Source organism: Martes martes, assembly GCF_963455335.1.
Source record: "Martes martes genome assembly, chromosome: 15".
Classification (NCBI taxonomy): domain Eukaryota; kingdom Metazoa; phylum Chordata; class Mammalia; order Carnivora; family Mustelidae; genus Martes; species Martes martes.
In genome coordinates, this window is record NC_137903.1 from 47,079,283 (window position 1) to 47,098,114 (window position 18,832).

Sequence of the window (18,832 nt, forward strand, 5' to 3'; positions counted from 1 at the left end):
TGGCTTTCTGACTTACTTCAATTGATCAAACCACCATCAGTTCATGGAGAAAGCCCAATCATTAGTCAATTATCATATGGTTTCACTTACTTGTGGAGCATTAGGAATAACATGGAGGACATTGGGAGATGGAGAGGAGAAGTGAGTTGGGGGAAGTCGGAGGGGGAGACAAACCATGAGACACTGTAGACTCTGAGAAACAAACCGAGGGTTTTGGAAGAGAGGTGGGTAGGGGGTTGGGTGAGCCTGGTGGTGGATGTTATGCAGGACACGTATTGCGTGGAGCACTGGGTGTGGTGCATACACAATGAATTTTGGAACACTGAAAAAATAAAATAAATATAAATTAAATTAAATTAAATTAAATTAAAAAAAAAAAAAAAGAACATTCTGGTTGTAAGAGCCAAAGAGCATAAGCTCAGGCAGGAGAGTAGAACTGCTCTACCTCAAAATTAGAGTGACTAAAACATATAGGTTCTGGAAGTCTATCTATGATTGATCTTAAATTAATTATATATAATCACACTTACCCCAAATGTTGACATTATAGTTTTTCTCAGTTTTTCCAGCAACATTTGTTGCTTCACAAGTGTAACGACCAGTGTCTTGAACTTGAGCCTCTTCAATCTAAAAACAAAACCATGCTTTGAAATTTCAGTTTCAATTTCATAATTGGAGTTTTTCTATTCATGTTATTTGTGACTTCTTATTTTTCGTGAGTATTCTAAAGATTTTCAAACATATAGAAAGGAGAGAGAATAGTGAAATGTATGGCTATATGCCCATCACCCACATTCAACATTTAAGTCAAGATTCAACAATTTTCATCTATATCATACTTTGTTTTAATCTAATTAATATTAGTGGCTGAAGGTTTAGAAAGGCCTTTTAAATATAATGAGATAAAATTCAGATTAAATGGCAATAAAAATCACAATTAATTTCTGAATAAGTTACTTAGGGCTTTAAAATAGATAACCTTTATATATTTAGGATATTGTTCAGTAAAATAACACCTTTATTATTGGTTTATTACATGTCTTCTCCCTATATGGTTTATAAGCTTCTTTTTTAAAGAAAACTTTTATTTCAATTCTAGTTAGTTAACCTACAGTGCAATATTGGTTTTAGGAGTAAAATTCAGTGATTCATCACCTACATACAACACCCAGTGCTCATCATAACAAGTATCCTCCTTACCTCCATTACCCATCTAGCCCATTCCCACCCACTTCCTTCCAACAACCCTCAGTTTATTATCTATCTTTAAAGAGTTTCTCGTGGTTTGCTTCTCTCTCACTCATTTCCCCCCTCTCATATGTTCATCTGTTTTGTTTCTTAAATTGTACATATGGATGAAATAATATATTTGTCTTTCTCTGACTTATTTCACTTAGCATAACACATTCTATCTCCATCCATATTGCTGCAAATGGCCAGATTTCATTCTTTTTGATGGCTGAGTAATATTTCATTGTTTATATTACCAGATCTTCCTTACCCATTCATCAGTCGATGGACATTTGGGCTCTTTCTATAGTCTAGCTATTGTTGATAGTGCTGCTATAAACAGTGGGGTGCATGTACTTTTTCGAATCCACATTTTTGTAAATACCTCGTAGTGCAATTACTGGATCATAGGGTAGCTCTATTTTTAACTTTCTGAGGAACCTCCATACTGTTTTCCAGAGTGGCTTCACCAGTTTGCATTCCCACCAATAGTGTAAGAGGGTTCCCCTTTCTCCACATCCTTGTCATCCTTGTTTCCTGCATTGTTAGTTTTAGCCATTCTCACAAGTGTGAGGCAATACCTCACTGCAGTTTTGATTGACATTTCCCTGATGATGAGTGATACTGAGCATCTTTTCACGTGTCTGTTAGTCATCTGGATGTCTTCTTTGGAAGAATATCTATTCATGTCTTCTGCCTATATCTTAACTGGATTATTTGCTTTTGGGTGTTGAGTTTGTTGTTGTTTTTTTTAAGATCTTTTTTTATTTATTTGTCAGAGAGAGAGAACACAAGCAGGGCGAGCACCAGGCAGAAGGAGAAGTAGGCTCCCCATTGAGCACAGAGCCCAATGCGGGAGTGGGATCATGACCTGAGCTGAAGGCAGACGCTTAACTGACTGAGCCAACCAGGCATCCCTGAGTTACATCAGTTCCTTATATATTTTGGATACTAAGCCTTTATCAGATATGTCATTTGATTTGCAAATATTTTCTCCCATTCCATGGGTTATCTTTTAATTTTGTTGATGCTTTCCTTCAATGTGTAGAAGCTTTTTATCTTGATGAAATCCCAGTAGTTCATTTTTGCTTTTGTTTCGCCTGCCTCCAGTGACTTATCTAGTAAGATGTTGCTATGGAGGCACCTGGGAGTCTGACCCTTGATTTTGGCTCATGTAATGACTTCAGGATCATGAGATTGAGCCCCACATTCATTTTTGTGCTCAGTGGGGGTCTGCTTGGGATCTTCTCCCTGTCTTCCTCTGCTGCTCCCGGCCACCTCAAATAAATATTAATCTTAAAAAAAAAAAAAAGTTGCTATGGCTGAGGTCAAACAGATTCCTCCCTGTGTTCTCTTCAAGGATTTTGATGGTTTCTTGTCTCACATTTAGGTCTTTCATCCATTTTGAATTTACTTTTGCATATGGTGTAAGTGGTCCAGTTTCATTCTTCTGCATGTTGCTGTCCAGTTCCCTAACACCATTTGTGGAGGAGACTGTCTTTTTTCCATTGGATATTCAGTCCTGTTTTGTTGAAGATTAGTTGACCGTATAATTCCGGACCCATTTCTGGGTTTTCTACTCTGTCACATTGATCTATGTGTCTGTTTTTGTGCCAGTCCCATACATTCTTGATGACTACAGATTCGTAATATAGCTTAAAGTTCAGAATTGTGATGCCTCCAGCTTTGCTTCACTCTTTCAGGACTGCTTTGGCTATTTGGGGTCTTTTGTGGTTCCATCCAAATTTTAGAATTGTTTATCCAAGCTCTGTGAAAAATGCTAGTGGTATTTTGGTAGGGATTGCATGAGATGTGTAGATACCTTTGTGTAGCAGAGATTTTTTTTTTTTAAAGATTTTATTCATTTATTTGACAGACAGAGATCACAAGTAGGCAGAGAGGCAGGCAGAGAGAGAGGAAGGGAAGCAGGCTCCCCACTGAGCAGAGAGCCCAATGCGGGGCTCAATCCCAGGACCCTGGGATCATGACCTGAGCCGAAGGCAGAGGCTTTAACCCACTGAGCCACCCAGGTGCCCCATCAGCAGAGATGTTTTAACAATGTTTGTTCTTCCAGTCCATGAGCGTGGAATGTTTTCCATTTCCTTTGTGTCCTTTTCAATTTCCTTCCTAAGTGTTTTATACTTCTCAGAGAACAGATCTTTTACCTCTTTGGTTAGGTTTATTCTTAGGTATCTTATAATTTTGGGTGCAACTGCAAATGTGAATGATTCCTTGATTTCTTTTTGTGCTGTTTCATTATTGTTGTATAGAAATGCAACAGACATCTGCACATTGATTTTATATCTTGCAACTTTGTTGAATTCATGCATTAGTTCTAGCTATTCTTGGTGGAATCTTCTGGGTTTTCTAAACAAAGTATCATGTCATCTATAAATAGTGAAATTTTGACTTCTTCCTTGCCCATTTGGATGCCTTTTATTTCTTTTTGTTGTTTGATTGCTGAGACTAGACCTAGAGTACTATGTTAAGTAGCAATAACAAGAGTGGACATCCTTGTCTTGTTCCTGAACAGAGGGAAATGTTCTGTTTTCCCCCCCTGAGGATGATATTAGCTGTGGTTCTTTTGTATATGGCCTCTATGATTTTGAGGTATGTTTCATTTATCTCTACTTTGTTGAGGGTTTTTTAATCAAGAAAGGATGCTGTATTTTGTCAAATGCTTTCTCTGCATCTATTGACAGCATCTCATCCTTTCTTTTATTGATCTGGTATACCACATTGATTGATTTGTGAATACTGAACCACCCCTGAAGCCCAGAAATAAATCCGCCTTGGCCATGGTGAATGATACTTTTAATGTACTGTTGAATTTGATTTGCTAGTATTTTATCAAGAATTTTTGCATCTATGTTCATCAGGGATATTGGCCTGTAATTCTCCTTTTTTAAAAAATAGAAATTCAAATACTTAACACATAATGTATTATTTGTTTCAGGGGTACAGGTCTGTGATTCACCCCCCTTCCCTCCAGCAAACCTCAGTTTATTTCCTATGATTAAGAGTCTCTTATGGTTTTTCTCCCTCTCTGGTTTTGTCTTGTTTCATTTCTTCCTCTCTTCCCCTATGATCCTCCTCGTTTTTTAAATTCCTCACATCAGTGAGAGCATATGATAATTGTCTTTCTCTAACTGACTTATTTTGCTTAGCATAATACCCTTTAGTTCCATACATGTCATTGCAAATAGCAACATTTCTTTTCTTGATGGATGTTTAATATTCCATTGTGTGTGTGTGTGTGTGTGTGTGTGTGTATGTATACCACATTTCTTTATCCATTTATCTGTTGATGGACATCTGGGCTCCATATGTATATACGGAGCCATATATATATATATATATATATATATATATATATATAGTATAATTCTTATATATGTTATATATATGTATAATTGTTATATATGTAACAATTGTACAATTGTTATATATAACAAATATACAATTGTATATTTGTTATATATTACAATGATGTATAATTGTAACTGTACAGTTATAATTTATAATATATATATCACATATATATGTCATATATATATGAATGGAATGTTATTCAGCCATAAACAAGGATGAAATCTGGCCACTTGCAACAGTTATAATTTATAATTTAACAGTTATAATTTATAATATATATCACATGCATATATATATATATATATATATATATATGAATGGAATGTTATTCAGCCATAAGCAAGGATGAAATCTGGCCATTGGTAACTAGAGAGTATAACATTAAACTAAGTAAGAACTAATAAGTCCATCAGAGAAAGACAAATACCAAATGAGTTCATTTATATTTGAAATTTAAGAAACAAAACAAATGAATAAAGGGAAAAAAGAGAAAGAGAAACAAACCAAGAAACAGGCTCTTAACCACAGAGAGCAAACTGATGGTTACCAGAGGAGAGGTGGGTGGAGAGACGGTGAAACAGGTGAAGGGGATTAAGGAGGGCACTTGTTGTGATGAGCACTGGGTGTTGTATGTAAGTAATGAATCACTATTATCACAATATTGTACACTTGGAACTAATATAACACTAATGTTAACTACACTGGAATTAAAACAAAAACTTTATAAAAAAATACATTGCTTGACTAGTGTGTTCCAGGCAAAACGAAACAGTAAGAATCGACTACTTTACCTGGTTGAAGATGTGCATGAATCATTTTGGGAAATGCATAGGTAAGATAGTGTTAACTGACTCATTTTGTCTGAGTTCTGAACACGTTTTTATTTCCATGCAGTCCTCCCTGCACACCCTTCAGTGGGACCTGCGAACTTCAGGGTGCCTGGCCAGCCTCTATGGCAGAGAGTCAATAGATCCCAGGATTTCTTCACCCTCACTTTTCTTCTGGCTTCCCAAACCTATTGAGATCTGCGCTCTAAAGAACTCAGCTTCTGTACTCTGAAATTTCCGAAGACATTTCTAATCACACATAGCTGTCCCCTCCCACTGCCGGGATTTGTGTTCATACAATTGTCTCCCTCTGTCATTTGGTCCGAGCCGGGGTTTGAGAATACCACCCTTTGATTTCTAGAGCTCTGGGTCTCTCTGAGCATGGCCAGTGCTTTTGGCTTTTCTCCCCCTAGACGGCTCAACTGACTTATCCTACTTTCCTCCATCAGTTATTCCAGCCTTTCCTTCTTTACCCAGCTCCACTATTACAGGTCATAATTCCTAAAGTCTCTACTTGGTTGCCTCTAACACACTTCACACTTGCTCCCATTCTCTCCCACACTTCTGCTCTCCTTATATAAGCTTCTCAGCTTCCTATGTGCTGATACCATTATCCATTTCTCAAGACTCCCTTTGTTTGCCATGAATAATCCTCCTTTACCAAAAGGCTATGTGGCATAGGGGTTAGTGGCATGAGTTTTAAAGCTATATTCCCTGTATTCAAATCCCCCTTCTGACACTTAGTAACCGCGGGACGATTACTTAGCCATTCTTCCAGCTTCTCAATAGGGTTATCATGAGGAATTTATAAACACACCAATGGCTTATTGACTTCCTGAACACTAATTCCTTTGTATTTTTTATTTTTTAAAGCTTATTCATTTATTTTTTTGAGAGGAAAGGAAGAGAGAGAGAGAGCAAGCAAGAGCACGAGAGCAGGGGGAGGGAGAAGCAGACTTGCTGCTGAACAGGGAACCGGACTCAGGGCTTGATCCCAGGACCCTGAGATCATGACCTGAGCCGAAGGCAGATGCTTAACCTACTGAGCCACCCAGGTGTCCCCTGAATCCCAATTCCTTAAACTGGTAATGTTAGCTCTTATTTCACTCAAATCAACCTTGTCAATATTATTTCCAAATATTCACTTTGTTAAATTCTCTGTTTCAGTCACACCAGCTTACTTGCTTTCTGTCATCATGCCTTTTTTCTCACCTACACATAAAAAGCCAAGTAGCCTTTCAGGATTTCCAGGCAACCGCAGTCTCTCACCTTTCACTATCCTCCTAGAATGTATTACCTGTACCATCCGAATAGTAACTAACTCACACTTATAGTACTTACTGCATTTTCAACGGAACTGTTAATTTTCATATATTTATGCAAAATTAGAGGAAACAGAGGGTAGGAAATGTGTCTATTTTTCACATTGTATTCAGAGTACCTAGAATGGGTGTTTATTTGCTGAGTGGCTAAATGACTAAAAATGAAGCATTCATTAGAATAGTTCCATAATATTTTCCCAGAAGCATTTTAGATGGTTTCTGCTACAAATATGGATAAATAACTAAATCTTACTAAGCATAAAATTTTAAAATATTATAAACCTCATTAATAAAAGAGTACCTAGAATTTTACAAGATGAAGTTAGTAGAACATCTGTAGACAGGCAAGTTTAAAATCAAAGCCATGAGCTTAGGAATAATATAAGAAGTAAATGAATCTCTAGCCTTACCTTTAACATACTTCCATTTTCAGAGATACTGAGGCCTGGTTTCTTCAGCAAGGGGCGGCCATCCTTTAACCAAGTCAAAGTAGGTGGGGGGATAGCATCACTCTGACACAGTAGCTCCACAGCTTGGCTAATGAGGACAGAGATGTTCTGTTCTTCTCCCATAATATTCGGAGGAACTAAGTGAAAGAAGCATTTTCCCTCAGGATAAGACAGGCCAGCTCACTGCTTATCTTTAAGTTATTTACCGAATAATTTATTAGTTCTTTCAAGATGTAGGATCACAGTAATCCTAACATACCCTCTTTGCATCATTTCATTCAGGATGAAATATTAAGAAATCACTGATTAATATGTTCCCATTGAACAGAAATACCTTTCACTTTAAGAAGTTTTAGAACTGGACGTTCTCACCAAGTGCCTATTTCAGAAACTTTTTGAACGAGGTGTTACTGCTTAATATTTCCAAAGTAATAAATTACTTGTGAAGCATTTTGGAAATAACAATAATTAAAAGCATACATACTTTTGATTATTTAAAAATATTTTTTCCAAAGAAAATAAATTTTATTAACATGGAGGCAAAATAAAAAAAAAATAGAGTTGAAAGAGACCACCTGGTCCCACCTCACGGTATGTAAAACATGAAGTAGGTGACAGACAATAACTTATTTGAAATAATGTGACTAATCTATGGCAAAGCTAGGAGTCTTCTGATGTGCAGTTTAGAGCTCTTTTTGGTTTTCCATGATGCCTTGTCAGCTTTCTATGGAATAAAGACCATGTGGGATAACCGACACAATAAAGAACAAAATGAAAGCAGTGGCCAGCTGTACAACATACAATTACATAAAAAGAGGAAATGAGTTGAAATTTTAATGAGATTAAAATTAGAATCCCCTGGCTATCAAGCTTGTCAGATGCTGAAATGTGTTCTTGGAAAAGTCTAAGGAATCTCCTTCCCTTGGGTGTATTAAAATATAGAGTAAACAATCATTTGTCTCAGATGGTTTAGGTAGAGTCCTGCCAAGAATGAGAGGGTGGGCTCCGTAACTTCTCAAGGACTCTTTCAGGACTGTATTTATAATAATTCAAAAAACACAAACTAACGATGAAATCAGGCCCGTTATAAAAGGGCTACTCTGAAAAAAAACACAGAGAGGAATTTCCTTGGCCATTTCTCACTAAATCCCATAACTAGTCAGGATTGTAGGCCATGTACCACATTCATAGTGTTTTTTTCTCTTTGATAAGAAAGGTTAAGCGGCACTGAAATGAATCCCAAGGGACTTTCCAAACGCCTGGATAGAAACAAGATTTTTGTGGTAAGGATCATTATTTTGGTTTCTGAGCCACTGTTTCAGGCTGGATCCTGCAGCATGTGGGAACATGACCATGAATGCAATAGGCTTTGACGACGAACACTGCCGTTCTGTAACCAGGAGGTTCCTCTATGGAGGGAAAGGCATATACACTAAAGGCCACTTTCTTGTACTGTTTCCGGATGCAGCACCTGTGCTGAATCCACAGGAACTGATGCCATGATACAGAGAAATGCCATGCGCCGTCGCTGCAATAGACTAATGGAGCATTTGGGCAGAGATTCCTAACGTCCCTTCTGCTCCGTTTAACGGCACACACAGACTTCTGGCTCTCGATAAGCTTAGAGTCATCTATGGGGGAACAGAAAACAGTGGGATTGTTTTTAACATGTGACACATTAGATAAAAGATATATAACTAGCCTGAGATTAAAACTGCTAAAATATTAGCAAAATCAGCACCATTAGTACTGTTTTCTAAGATATTATGATAGTATGAAAGATATCATGTTTTCTAAGATATTATAAAAAATTAAGATACATCCACCAATCTTAGCACAGAAAGCCCTAAATAAAATGGCCTAACATTTAACAGCTTGCACATAATTTCAAGTAAAGTCTGGTCTCAGTGGACAAAAAGTACCATAACTGCATAAAAATATGTTTATCTTAGAGTATTTATAGAATTTACAAAAGAGCATTAATTCTTCATGACTCCTTGTAGAAGTAAAAGTCAGAAATAATTCAAGAAAGCAGAATGCTAATTTATTTCCAAATATTTTTCCTCCAATTATTTTTCTTTATGGCTAAATGAGTTGAATCAAGTTCAAAAAGAAACCAGACTTTTTTTTTTCAAATTGCGAGGAAAAAATGCAAAAACAATAGAGTATTTGTTTCTAAAGGAACATAAATTAAAGCAAATCTAATTATAGCTGAGGGTATATATTACTGAAACGCATCTATGTTTTCTGTCCTTTCATTTCCAACTTTTTGTTTAGTCTGAGAAGAGAAAAGCCTCTACCCTTTAGATCTCAGCTTCCTTACTGAGCTTTGTGGTTATATTGCTTAGGAAGGGGCAGAGGGTATCATGTCTGATTCTCATTCTATGCCCTATACTTGTTAAATTCAATTATCAACATCAGCGCTGCCACAGGGTTACACTCAAGTTCCTGGAACACATGTGGTCTCTAAGACAGTTCTCTGAGCTTAGATTCAAAGTAAAGGTACAGGAAACTCTATCATTTAAAGACCTAATTCTCTTGTTTTAGCACCTCAGAATATGGTAAAACATACCCTGAATTTATACCAGGGGGGAAATATTTTAATGAACTACTCTTGCAATTATAGGGAAAGCTATTTTAACTACTGTCTACTCTTCTTATCACCCCCATACTCTACAATGTCAATCTGAAGGGAATTGGCCACTGGAGATGAATACTCATTAGGCTCCAATGAGACTCCAGATTGTCAAGGTTACTACTACAAACGTAGGAATATAATATATGCAAATAACACTAAAAGGGGAGCAGAGATTGGAAGCTAATTTCGGACTACGAGTCAGAAATTTTACAGTTCTTTAATTGTTTGCTGGGCATCTATATTTCAAATGCTAAGCATAAGTAAATGTTGGCTTAACCATCTGACTGCTATAACAGGAAAGATCCCAGTTTTCAGACCAAAAGAGTGGTATAGAAATGCCTTGGCAGGGCGCCTGGGTGGCTCAGTGGGTTAAGCCTCTGCCTTCGGCTCAGGTCGGCTCAGGTCATGATCTCAGGGTCCTGGAATCGAGCCCAGCATTGGGCTCTCTGCTCAGCAGGGAGTCTGCTTCCCCTCCCCCTCTGCCTGCCTCTCTCTCTCTCTCTCTCTGTGTCAAATAAATACATAAAATCTTTAGAAATCCCTTGGCAAATGATAAAAAATAGTGATGGGCGTTTTTATGACTCCTGGAAAAGATATCAATGCTCTTTTGTCTCTCTGGTATACTTTTGACACTAACCCATGTAGAAACAGAAGGAGCCAATTCCAGATTTTCAGTTCTGACTAAAACCCAGCAAATACCCCTCTGCTTGCTAATTATTGAAGGAGATTTTGTATCGCAGACTTAGATTGACTGATGAATCATTCTCTAAGGATATTTCACATTGTCAGCATTCCAATTCTCCATAAGACATAAAAATGACCCAATTAGATTTAAGGGAAGGAACAGACTACCTGGGGTTGGGCATTTTAGTCCCATCTGTTATCTCTGACACAGCACTAGCAAAGCTGGAGGCTGGATGAGGACCCATGTCAATTGCAGAAGCAATACAAAAAAGGGAACATAGAGAGCCCTTTAGTAGTTTACTGATGTCAGCTGGGATTTTCAAGATCCATTAGACATGTAAGTTAGCCATGTTGTAACAGGATTTTTTTTAAATTAAAAAACTGTAATTTTAAGTTACTTGTGATTGTTACATTTACTTTTGGCAAACTTAGAAAGAAGGAGTCAACCCACATGGTCTGGAGGTACAAAAAATATGTGTGTGTGTGTGTGTGTGTGTGTATACACACACACATATAGAATAGAAGTGAACTACTTGGAAGTGAGGCGGGACTAGGATTGTACACGTGAAACTAATATAACACTGTATGTTAATTATACTGGAATTGACATAGAAAAAGCCCAGATATTCTTGGTGGGGCCACGAAGAAACAATTCCATTATTCCATGACCAAGGAATATAATGCAAATAAGACACTGAAAAAAGCCTAAAACAGCTCTAAATGCAAAGGCAAACTAAAATGTGATGAAAAATACATCCTATGAATGGAGGCCAATTAGAACTGAACTTTGTTCAGGAGGACTTCTGCTGTGATAGAATTAGACATTTCCTTTTGTACCTTATAGCTGTATCATAGGTAGGAAAAAACTCAAATTTTCTCTAAATTTATGCCTAACTTTTGCTTCTCAAATAGCCTTTAATTCATAGACATGGTATTGACAAAAAAATATACTGATTATAAATATAAAAGTAATAAAATCAAGGCTCTGAGTAGAATAGCTCAAGAGAGCTACTTGAACAAATTCTCCCTTTAGTGAAAAGACTGTATCTTCTAAATTGCTAAGCTGCTCTCCATAGTCATGTTCTTCAGAGTTTTCTATGAAACCAACACCTAGCATTTTAACTTCTCAGAACATTAAGAAAGGAAAATCAGAAAAAGTCAAATATAAAGCAGAAAGGTAGAATTTGATTTGAAATGATACTGTAAGACCATTTCTATTGCTCATGGTTCTTTATTGTCAACAACTTCTTTAACTTCTTCAATGATTTTAGGAATTAAACATATCTATACCAGAACAGAAATAATTATTAAAATATTTCACCATATACTCTGAGGTCAATGTCCCTTTGTTTCTCCCCAGCAGCATTCACAGCAACGCAGGTGTATCTCCCAGTATCACTGATCTGAGCGCTGGTCAGTGCTAGGATGCGGCCTCCGGACAGAACCTTTCGATGACAGGAAGGGTAAATACTCAACATGCCCCTCTGAGAAACATATGCATAAACAGCCTTTTTTTCCTCCTATTTTCTGAGGTTAATCAATTGACATCTGCCTCCAGAAAGATTTCCACTTGACATTTTGTTTTTCCACTTGGATATTTTTAAAATGGGCAAGCATCATATAATCTACTTCTTAACCTCTCTTTGAAAGAAGACTGTGAAAAGCTAGAACCAAACTTGGTAATAACCACTGAAAACACGTCCCTGTATACGCAATCAAGTGAAGGTCCAATCTCATCCACCCTTACTGCAGAGAGAGAAAAAGCCACCAGCGGAGAAACAGCAGCTAATCCTCCTTCTAATTTTCTTGGGGAGGATAAATAAGAAGTTATAATTAATAGCAAAGTAGCAACCAAGTAAATGAACTAGTCACATCAATGGTTCTTTAATCCCGTTGGTCTAGTTGTACTTCTAAAATATTGACATTAACCCCGGGGGCGCCTGGGTGGCTCAGTGGGTTAAGCCACTGCCTTCGGCTCGGGTCATGATCTCAGGGTCCTGGGATCGAGTCCCGCATCGGGCTCTCTGCTCGGCGGGGAGCCTGCTTCCCTCTCTCTCTCTCTGCCTGCCTCTCTGTCTACTTGTGATCTCTCTCTGTCAAATAAATAAATAAAATCTTTAAAAAAAATAAATAAAAAATAAAAAAAAAATAAAATATTGACATTAACCCCGGATCTTCCGTGGTCCCAAATTCTGCAAGCAGTGGACTTTTGAGAAAAACTAAGAAGAATGGTGGGAAAACCAAGTTCTCTAATAAAGAAATAAATAAATAAAATTTAGGTACACTTTAAATGAGATAGGTGTGCTTCTATAATTTTTAATTTTGAGTCAATATGAAGCACTTAAACTGCTTTCTCAGATTCAAATTTCATTTCTACAGTGTTGTCTTTCTAATTTTTCTTACTTTATTACTTTATGTTTTTGTAAAATGAAATAGACCCTACATGGTTCTCTAAGTCATGAATGTTTCCAAACATTTTAATACAAATTTTAGGAGGAAATTCCCGTTTTTGTTATTGATGAACACTTCTTTGTGCAAGGTATCTTTTGTGCTGGTGGCAGGGAATGGGGATGGGGAGGGAGGTAGAAAGACAAATGAATGGTCAAAATATAGTACCTACATATGAAACAAAAGAATTCTTAGGTGTCTGAGTGTTTAAAGAATTGTTTAGAAATCCCAATTGTGTGGCTATGGTAATTATGGAAGTAAATGTGTATGTTTTTGGATAACATTTGTCAATTCTTATTCTCTAAATCTTGTTAACAGCTTTCCCTGTTTGTACTTATTTAATAACTAGGTGGTAGATCGCCCTGAAGACATGACAGAGAGTACCTGTAACCCGTTAGCAAAACTAGAGACGGGGCTCCCATCTTTCAGCCAGGTCAGACTTGGGGCAGGTGTTCCTCTGGCTTCACATTCTAACCTCACCAGGTTATTAACCACCACTGCCACCATGTTATTGCTGCCGGAAATTGATGGGGGCACTGAAAAGAAATAAAAACGAAGTAAAAGTAAGATACAATAATATCACAGGATATTTCATCTCAAAACAATGAAAAGAATATATAATGTCTACCATTGTGTTTCCACATGTGAGTTTTTCATGGTTTGGTTTGGTTTTGGTGAGTTCTTTCACATCATTTATTTGAGTTTCTAATCACAGCTATTCAATTGTCAACATCACCATTTTACAGATGAGGAGAAGGACGTTTTGCTACTTTGTTTAGGAAACCCAGTTTTTAATGCCAGAGCATGTTTTTATTTCTTGATTTTCAGATGTGTGTGTGTGTGTGTGTGTGTGCGCGCGCACACGTGCGTGTATCTCCCTCCACTGTATCCAAGACCAATATGTTGTCTTGAAAGCATTATTAGCGGTAATAACTTAAAATCTTTCTTTGATCAAAACCTATGATTTTGATAGATAATATTTACAAACAGGGTTATTGTCATTAACTGATAAGATCGTCGATGACTCAACAGTTCATCTAAAGTGAACTGAAGTTCAATTCAACAGCATGTGAAACTAGAGCATTTTAATAGGAGTCAGGAAATAAAAACAATCATCGGTTATAGAACACTGTACCTTTATAAAGACGACAAAACACACTATGTTAAATCTTCACACTGAAATTTTATAGAAGCACTTAATCATTTTGAATGCAATTTTACCCCAGGATGCATCTAGAAGTGCCACTAACCATGAACCTGCAGACTATAAAATAACTCTGTCGCTCCTGCTGAGTTGAGGGCCACACATTTATATATGCCAGCGTCAGAGATCTGGGCACTTTCGATATCAATGATCTGTCCTCTGTTCAAGAAAGTCACACCGCTGGAGCCTGAGAGTGGACGGTTATCTTTGTACCATGTAATAGCTGTAAGGGGAAGAAGAAAGAAGTCCGTCTACTTATATCTTTTTTTTTTTTTAAAGATTTTATTTATTTAACAGAGAGAGATCACAAGTAGGCAGAGAGGCAGGTGGAGAGAGAGGAGGAAGCAGGCTCCCCGCCAAGCAGAGAGCCCGATGCAGGGCTCGATCCCAGGACCCCGAGACCACGATCTGAGCCGAAGGCAGAGATCCAACCCACTGAGCCACCCAGGCGCCCCTATGTCTTTTCTTTTAAAGCTTGATACCATCAAATTGCAATAAAAAGAATTGCCTTAGTCAAGCAGAGAATAACAATGATCATATGGTTTCACTGACTTGTGGAACAAAAGGAATAGCATGGAGGACATGAGGAGAAGGAAGGGAAAAATGAAGGGAAAAAATCAGAGAGGGAGCCGAACCATGAGAGACTATGGACTCTAGGAAACAAACTGTGGGTTTCAGAAGGGAGGGGGCTGGGGGGCTGGGGGAGCCCGGTGATGGGCATTAAGGAGGGCACGTACTGCATGGAGCACTGGGTGTTATGCACAAACAATGAATCACGGAACACTACATCAAAAACTAATGATGTACTTTATGTTGACTAACATAACATAATAAAACAGTTACATTAAAAAGAGGAAATATTAAGGAAGAAATACAAATAAGTTTAGGTTTATGTAAAAATTATAAGCTTTCTTACCATTAAAGTTTATTCTAGCTTAGCTTAGTAATAATATTACAGTGTTGTCTTACTATTATCTTACTAACAACCACAATAATAAACATTTAAAGTTTGTGTATACACACACACAGAAAGAATTACTTTATTCTTATGCTTATCATCCAAGTATAGTCAGTTGAAATATTTCTTTAGGATTAGTTTTTTTTTTATTTAATTTCTTTTCAGTGTAACAGAATTCATTGTTTATGCACTACACCCAGTGCTCCATGCAATACGTGCCCTCCTTAGTACCCACCACCAGGCTCCCCCACCCTCCCACCCCCCGCCCCTTCAAAACCCTCAGATTGTTTTTTAGAGTTCATAGTCTCTCATGGTTCATCTCCCCCTCCAATTTCCCTCAACTCCCTTCTCTTCTCCATCTCCCCATGTCCTCCATGTTATTTGTTATGCTCCACAAATAAGTGAAACCATATGATAATTGACTCTCTCTGCTTGACTTATTTCACTCAGTATAATCTCTTCCAGTCCCATCCATGTTGATACAAAAGTTGGGTATTCATCCTTTCTGATGGAGGCATAATACTCCATAGTCTTTAGGATTAGTTTTGAGGAGAAGGTAAGCCTAAGGGAAACATGAATAGCCAAGCCAATATAAGAGCCCTGAAAATGAAGTTATAAAGCAAGTACACTTTAAATGAGCTCTAAAATGTCAATATTATTTGATAGAAAACTTTTAACCAATTCTATTTCTTTTTGTTGTATGTATTCCTTTCATCTGTAAAAATTTCATCTATGCATTTGATCAAAACCAAAGACCGTACACAATATTAGCCTTAAAAAATTATATTGGTTTTGATTCATATTAATTATTTACCAGTGATGAGAATTAGCAAAAAGAATACTATTCTCATTAAATGATTGATTTACAAAAATAATCAACGTGGACTAGAGAAAAAAATGTTTTTCAACATAAATGTATAAAAAACTACCATTGTGGGTTTTGTGGCCACAGTAAGGACAATAAAACAATAGTTATTCACATATATCTACTTTGTTTAAATGGGTAAATTATTTCATGCAGTTAGAAGCAATGAAAATTCAAAAATTTCACCCACCTAATTATATCCTTCATGTCATTGCTTTACCCTTGGAATGTATTTTATGATTTTTCCTTTATTAGTAATTAGTATATTGTTTTCATAAAAAAGATTTAGTTCTTCCCAGAAATCTTAAAATGTCAATAAGTTAGGAAGTCCACAAGTAAACCTACCGGGTAATGGATTTCCAGCTGCCTTACACTCCAGCTGAATGGGGTTGTTCAGCACTACGGTCTCATTCAGCATCTTCCCTGCATCCTCCAGACTAGGCGGTTCTATAAGAAGCCCAATCATAATTAATTCACATAAGTAGGATATCCAAATGGAAACTATCTGCTCAGTGGAAATTATCGTTCCTTTCTGCCTTTCACATATATACACTGACATACTTCAAACAAAAGTATTTTATTAAGTAGAACTGAAGAACAGGAAAAAAAAAAATCCGGGGCACCTGGGTGGCTCAGTCTGTTGGGCATCTGCATTTGGCTCAGGTCATGATCTGGGATTGAACACTGTAGCGGGCTTCTTTTTTTTTTTTTTTTTTCCAATTTTTTATTTATTTTCAGCGTAACAGTATTCATTGTTTTTTCACCACACCCAGTGCTCCATGCAATCTGTGCCCTCCCTAATACCCACCACCTGGTTCCCCCACCCTCCCACCCCGCCCCTTCAAAACCCTCAGGTTGTTTTTCAGAGTCCATAGTCTCTCATGGTTCACCTCCCCTTCCAATTTCCCTCAACTCTCTTCTCCTCTCCATCTACCCTTGTCCTCTATATTATTTGTTATGCTCCACCAATAAGTGAAACCATATGATACTTGACTTTCTCTGTTTGACTTATTTCACTCAGCATAATCTCTTCCAGTCCTGTCCATGTTGCTACAAAAGTTGGGTATTCGTCCTTTCTGATGGAGGCATAATACTCCATAGTGTATATGGACCACATCTTCCTTATCCATTCATCCGTTGAAGGGCATCTTGGTTCTTTCCACAGTTTGGCGACCGTGGCCATTGCTGTGTAGCGGGCTTCTTGCTGAGAGGGGAGTCTGCTTCTCTCTCTCTTTCCCCTTCTGCCCCTCCCCACTGCTCATTCTCTCTCTCACACACAAATAAAAAAAAAAATCTCTTAAAAAATAGAATAAATACATATAAATTTATCTTTAAATCTTAATAATCTTAATATTAATATCTTAATAATCATTCTTCATTTGTCCCCAGTAGGAAAATCCTCAGAATTCTAGATTAGCAGGGCAGTAAAGATAGTTAAAGGACTATTTTTTAATTCTAATTAATCCGATTGGTCTGATAATGAATTGCCTTTAACAAGAAGTAAGCTATTCCATCTGAACTCTTCCAGTAAAAGGGAAATCAGTATTTCTCAAACTATCTGACTTTACTTCAGATAGCACTATCTTAAACCATTTCAGAAAAATCAGAATTTTGGTTTTTGGTTTACTAGCAGTTTTTTTCTTTTGATATAAAAGTTATAAGTAAATCGTTAGTAAAATAAAATAGAAAACTACATTTTTAATTTTAACTATCACAGATAATGCTACTCTATTATTTAAGGTGCATATAATAAAGTAGGAATTAAGAAAGTCTGAGAGGCATATAGGAATAAAAGGAATAACAACATGGAAGAGCAATGCGCTATGTTTCTAACACTATCTCAAGGATTATAGGAAGGATGTCAGGATGAAAAACTCACAAGTAAACTAGAGGCCTTATCTTATTTTGAGAAGATGCTGTAGATGTAAGTTAGTATCTGAAGTTTATAGAAAAACTACATTTTAAAGATTTGCTAAATTAAACTCATTTAGTACACTGGAGCCCTTTAACTCCACCCCATGTACAATCAAGCAATCCATCTAGTCATTAATCTAGTAAAAACAGAAGAGGAAAGGAGAAAGGACAAATAAATAAGAAATAAAATCAACTACATAAATCAAGAGCATAAATGTGAATGAGCTTAGTCTTTTATTCAATAGACAAAGAGTTAACACACCTGTGGGTTAACACTTTTTTATTTTTAAAGATTTAATTATTTGAGAGATAGAGAGAGAGTAGGGGAGAGGGTCAGAGGGAGAGAGGGAGAGAGAGAGAGAATCCAAAGAAGATCCCTGCTAAGCAAAACCCAATGTGGGGCTCTATTCCTCGACACTGAGGCCATGACCTGAACTGAAATCAAGAGTCAGATGCTTAACTGACCAAGCCACCCAGGTGCCCCAACACTATTTTTTTTTTAAGGTGCCCCAACACTTTTTTTTTTTTTTTAAGATTTTATTTATTTATTTTGAGACAGAGAGAGAGAGTGAGAACGAGAGCATGAGCCAGGAAACAGAGGGAGAGGGACAAGCAGGCTCCCTACTGAGCAGGGAGCTCAATGTGGGGCTCCATTCTAGGACCCTGGTATCATGACCTGAGCCGAAGGCAGACCCTTAACCGACTGAGCCACCCAGGTGCCCCCAACACTATTTTCTTTAATAAAAAATTCCAAGCGGATAAAGAGCATAAATATAAAACTCACAAAAATACTGACAATAAAGAGCTGGGCAAACATATGCCAGACAACAGGGTGACGTCAATTTCTGACAAACTGGTATACTGAGCAAAAATCATTAAACATGACAAAGCAACATGCTTTCTATTGCTTAAAAGGTCACG

The 18,832-nt window shown here is 37.1% G+C and overlaps 1 protein-coding gene across 1 annotated transcript in view; it reads right to left on the minus strand.

The window, feature by feature from the left end:
* Nucleotides 1-18,832, minus strand: part of HMCN1 (hemicentin 1) — a 473,045-nt gene that overhangs the window by 145,630 nt on the left and 308,583 nt on the right. Inside the window, exons 37-42 of the mRNA XM_080824786.1 lie at nt 16,343-16,444; nt 14,221-14,397; nt 13,355-13,506; nt 11,844-11,967; nt 7,162-7,337; nt 531-627 (exon numbers count right to left, since the gene is read on the minus strand). Coding sequence (XP_080680912.1) covers nt 531-627; nt 7,162-7,337; nt 11,844-11,967; nt 13,355-13,506; nt 14,221-14,397; nt 16,343-16,444 — 828 coding nt within the window. The remainder of the gene's footprint in view (nt 1-530; nt 628-7,161; nt 7,338-11,843; nt 11,968-13,354; nt 13,507-14,220; nt 14,398-16,342; nt 16,445-18,832) is intronic.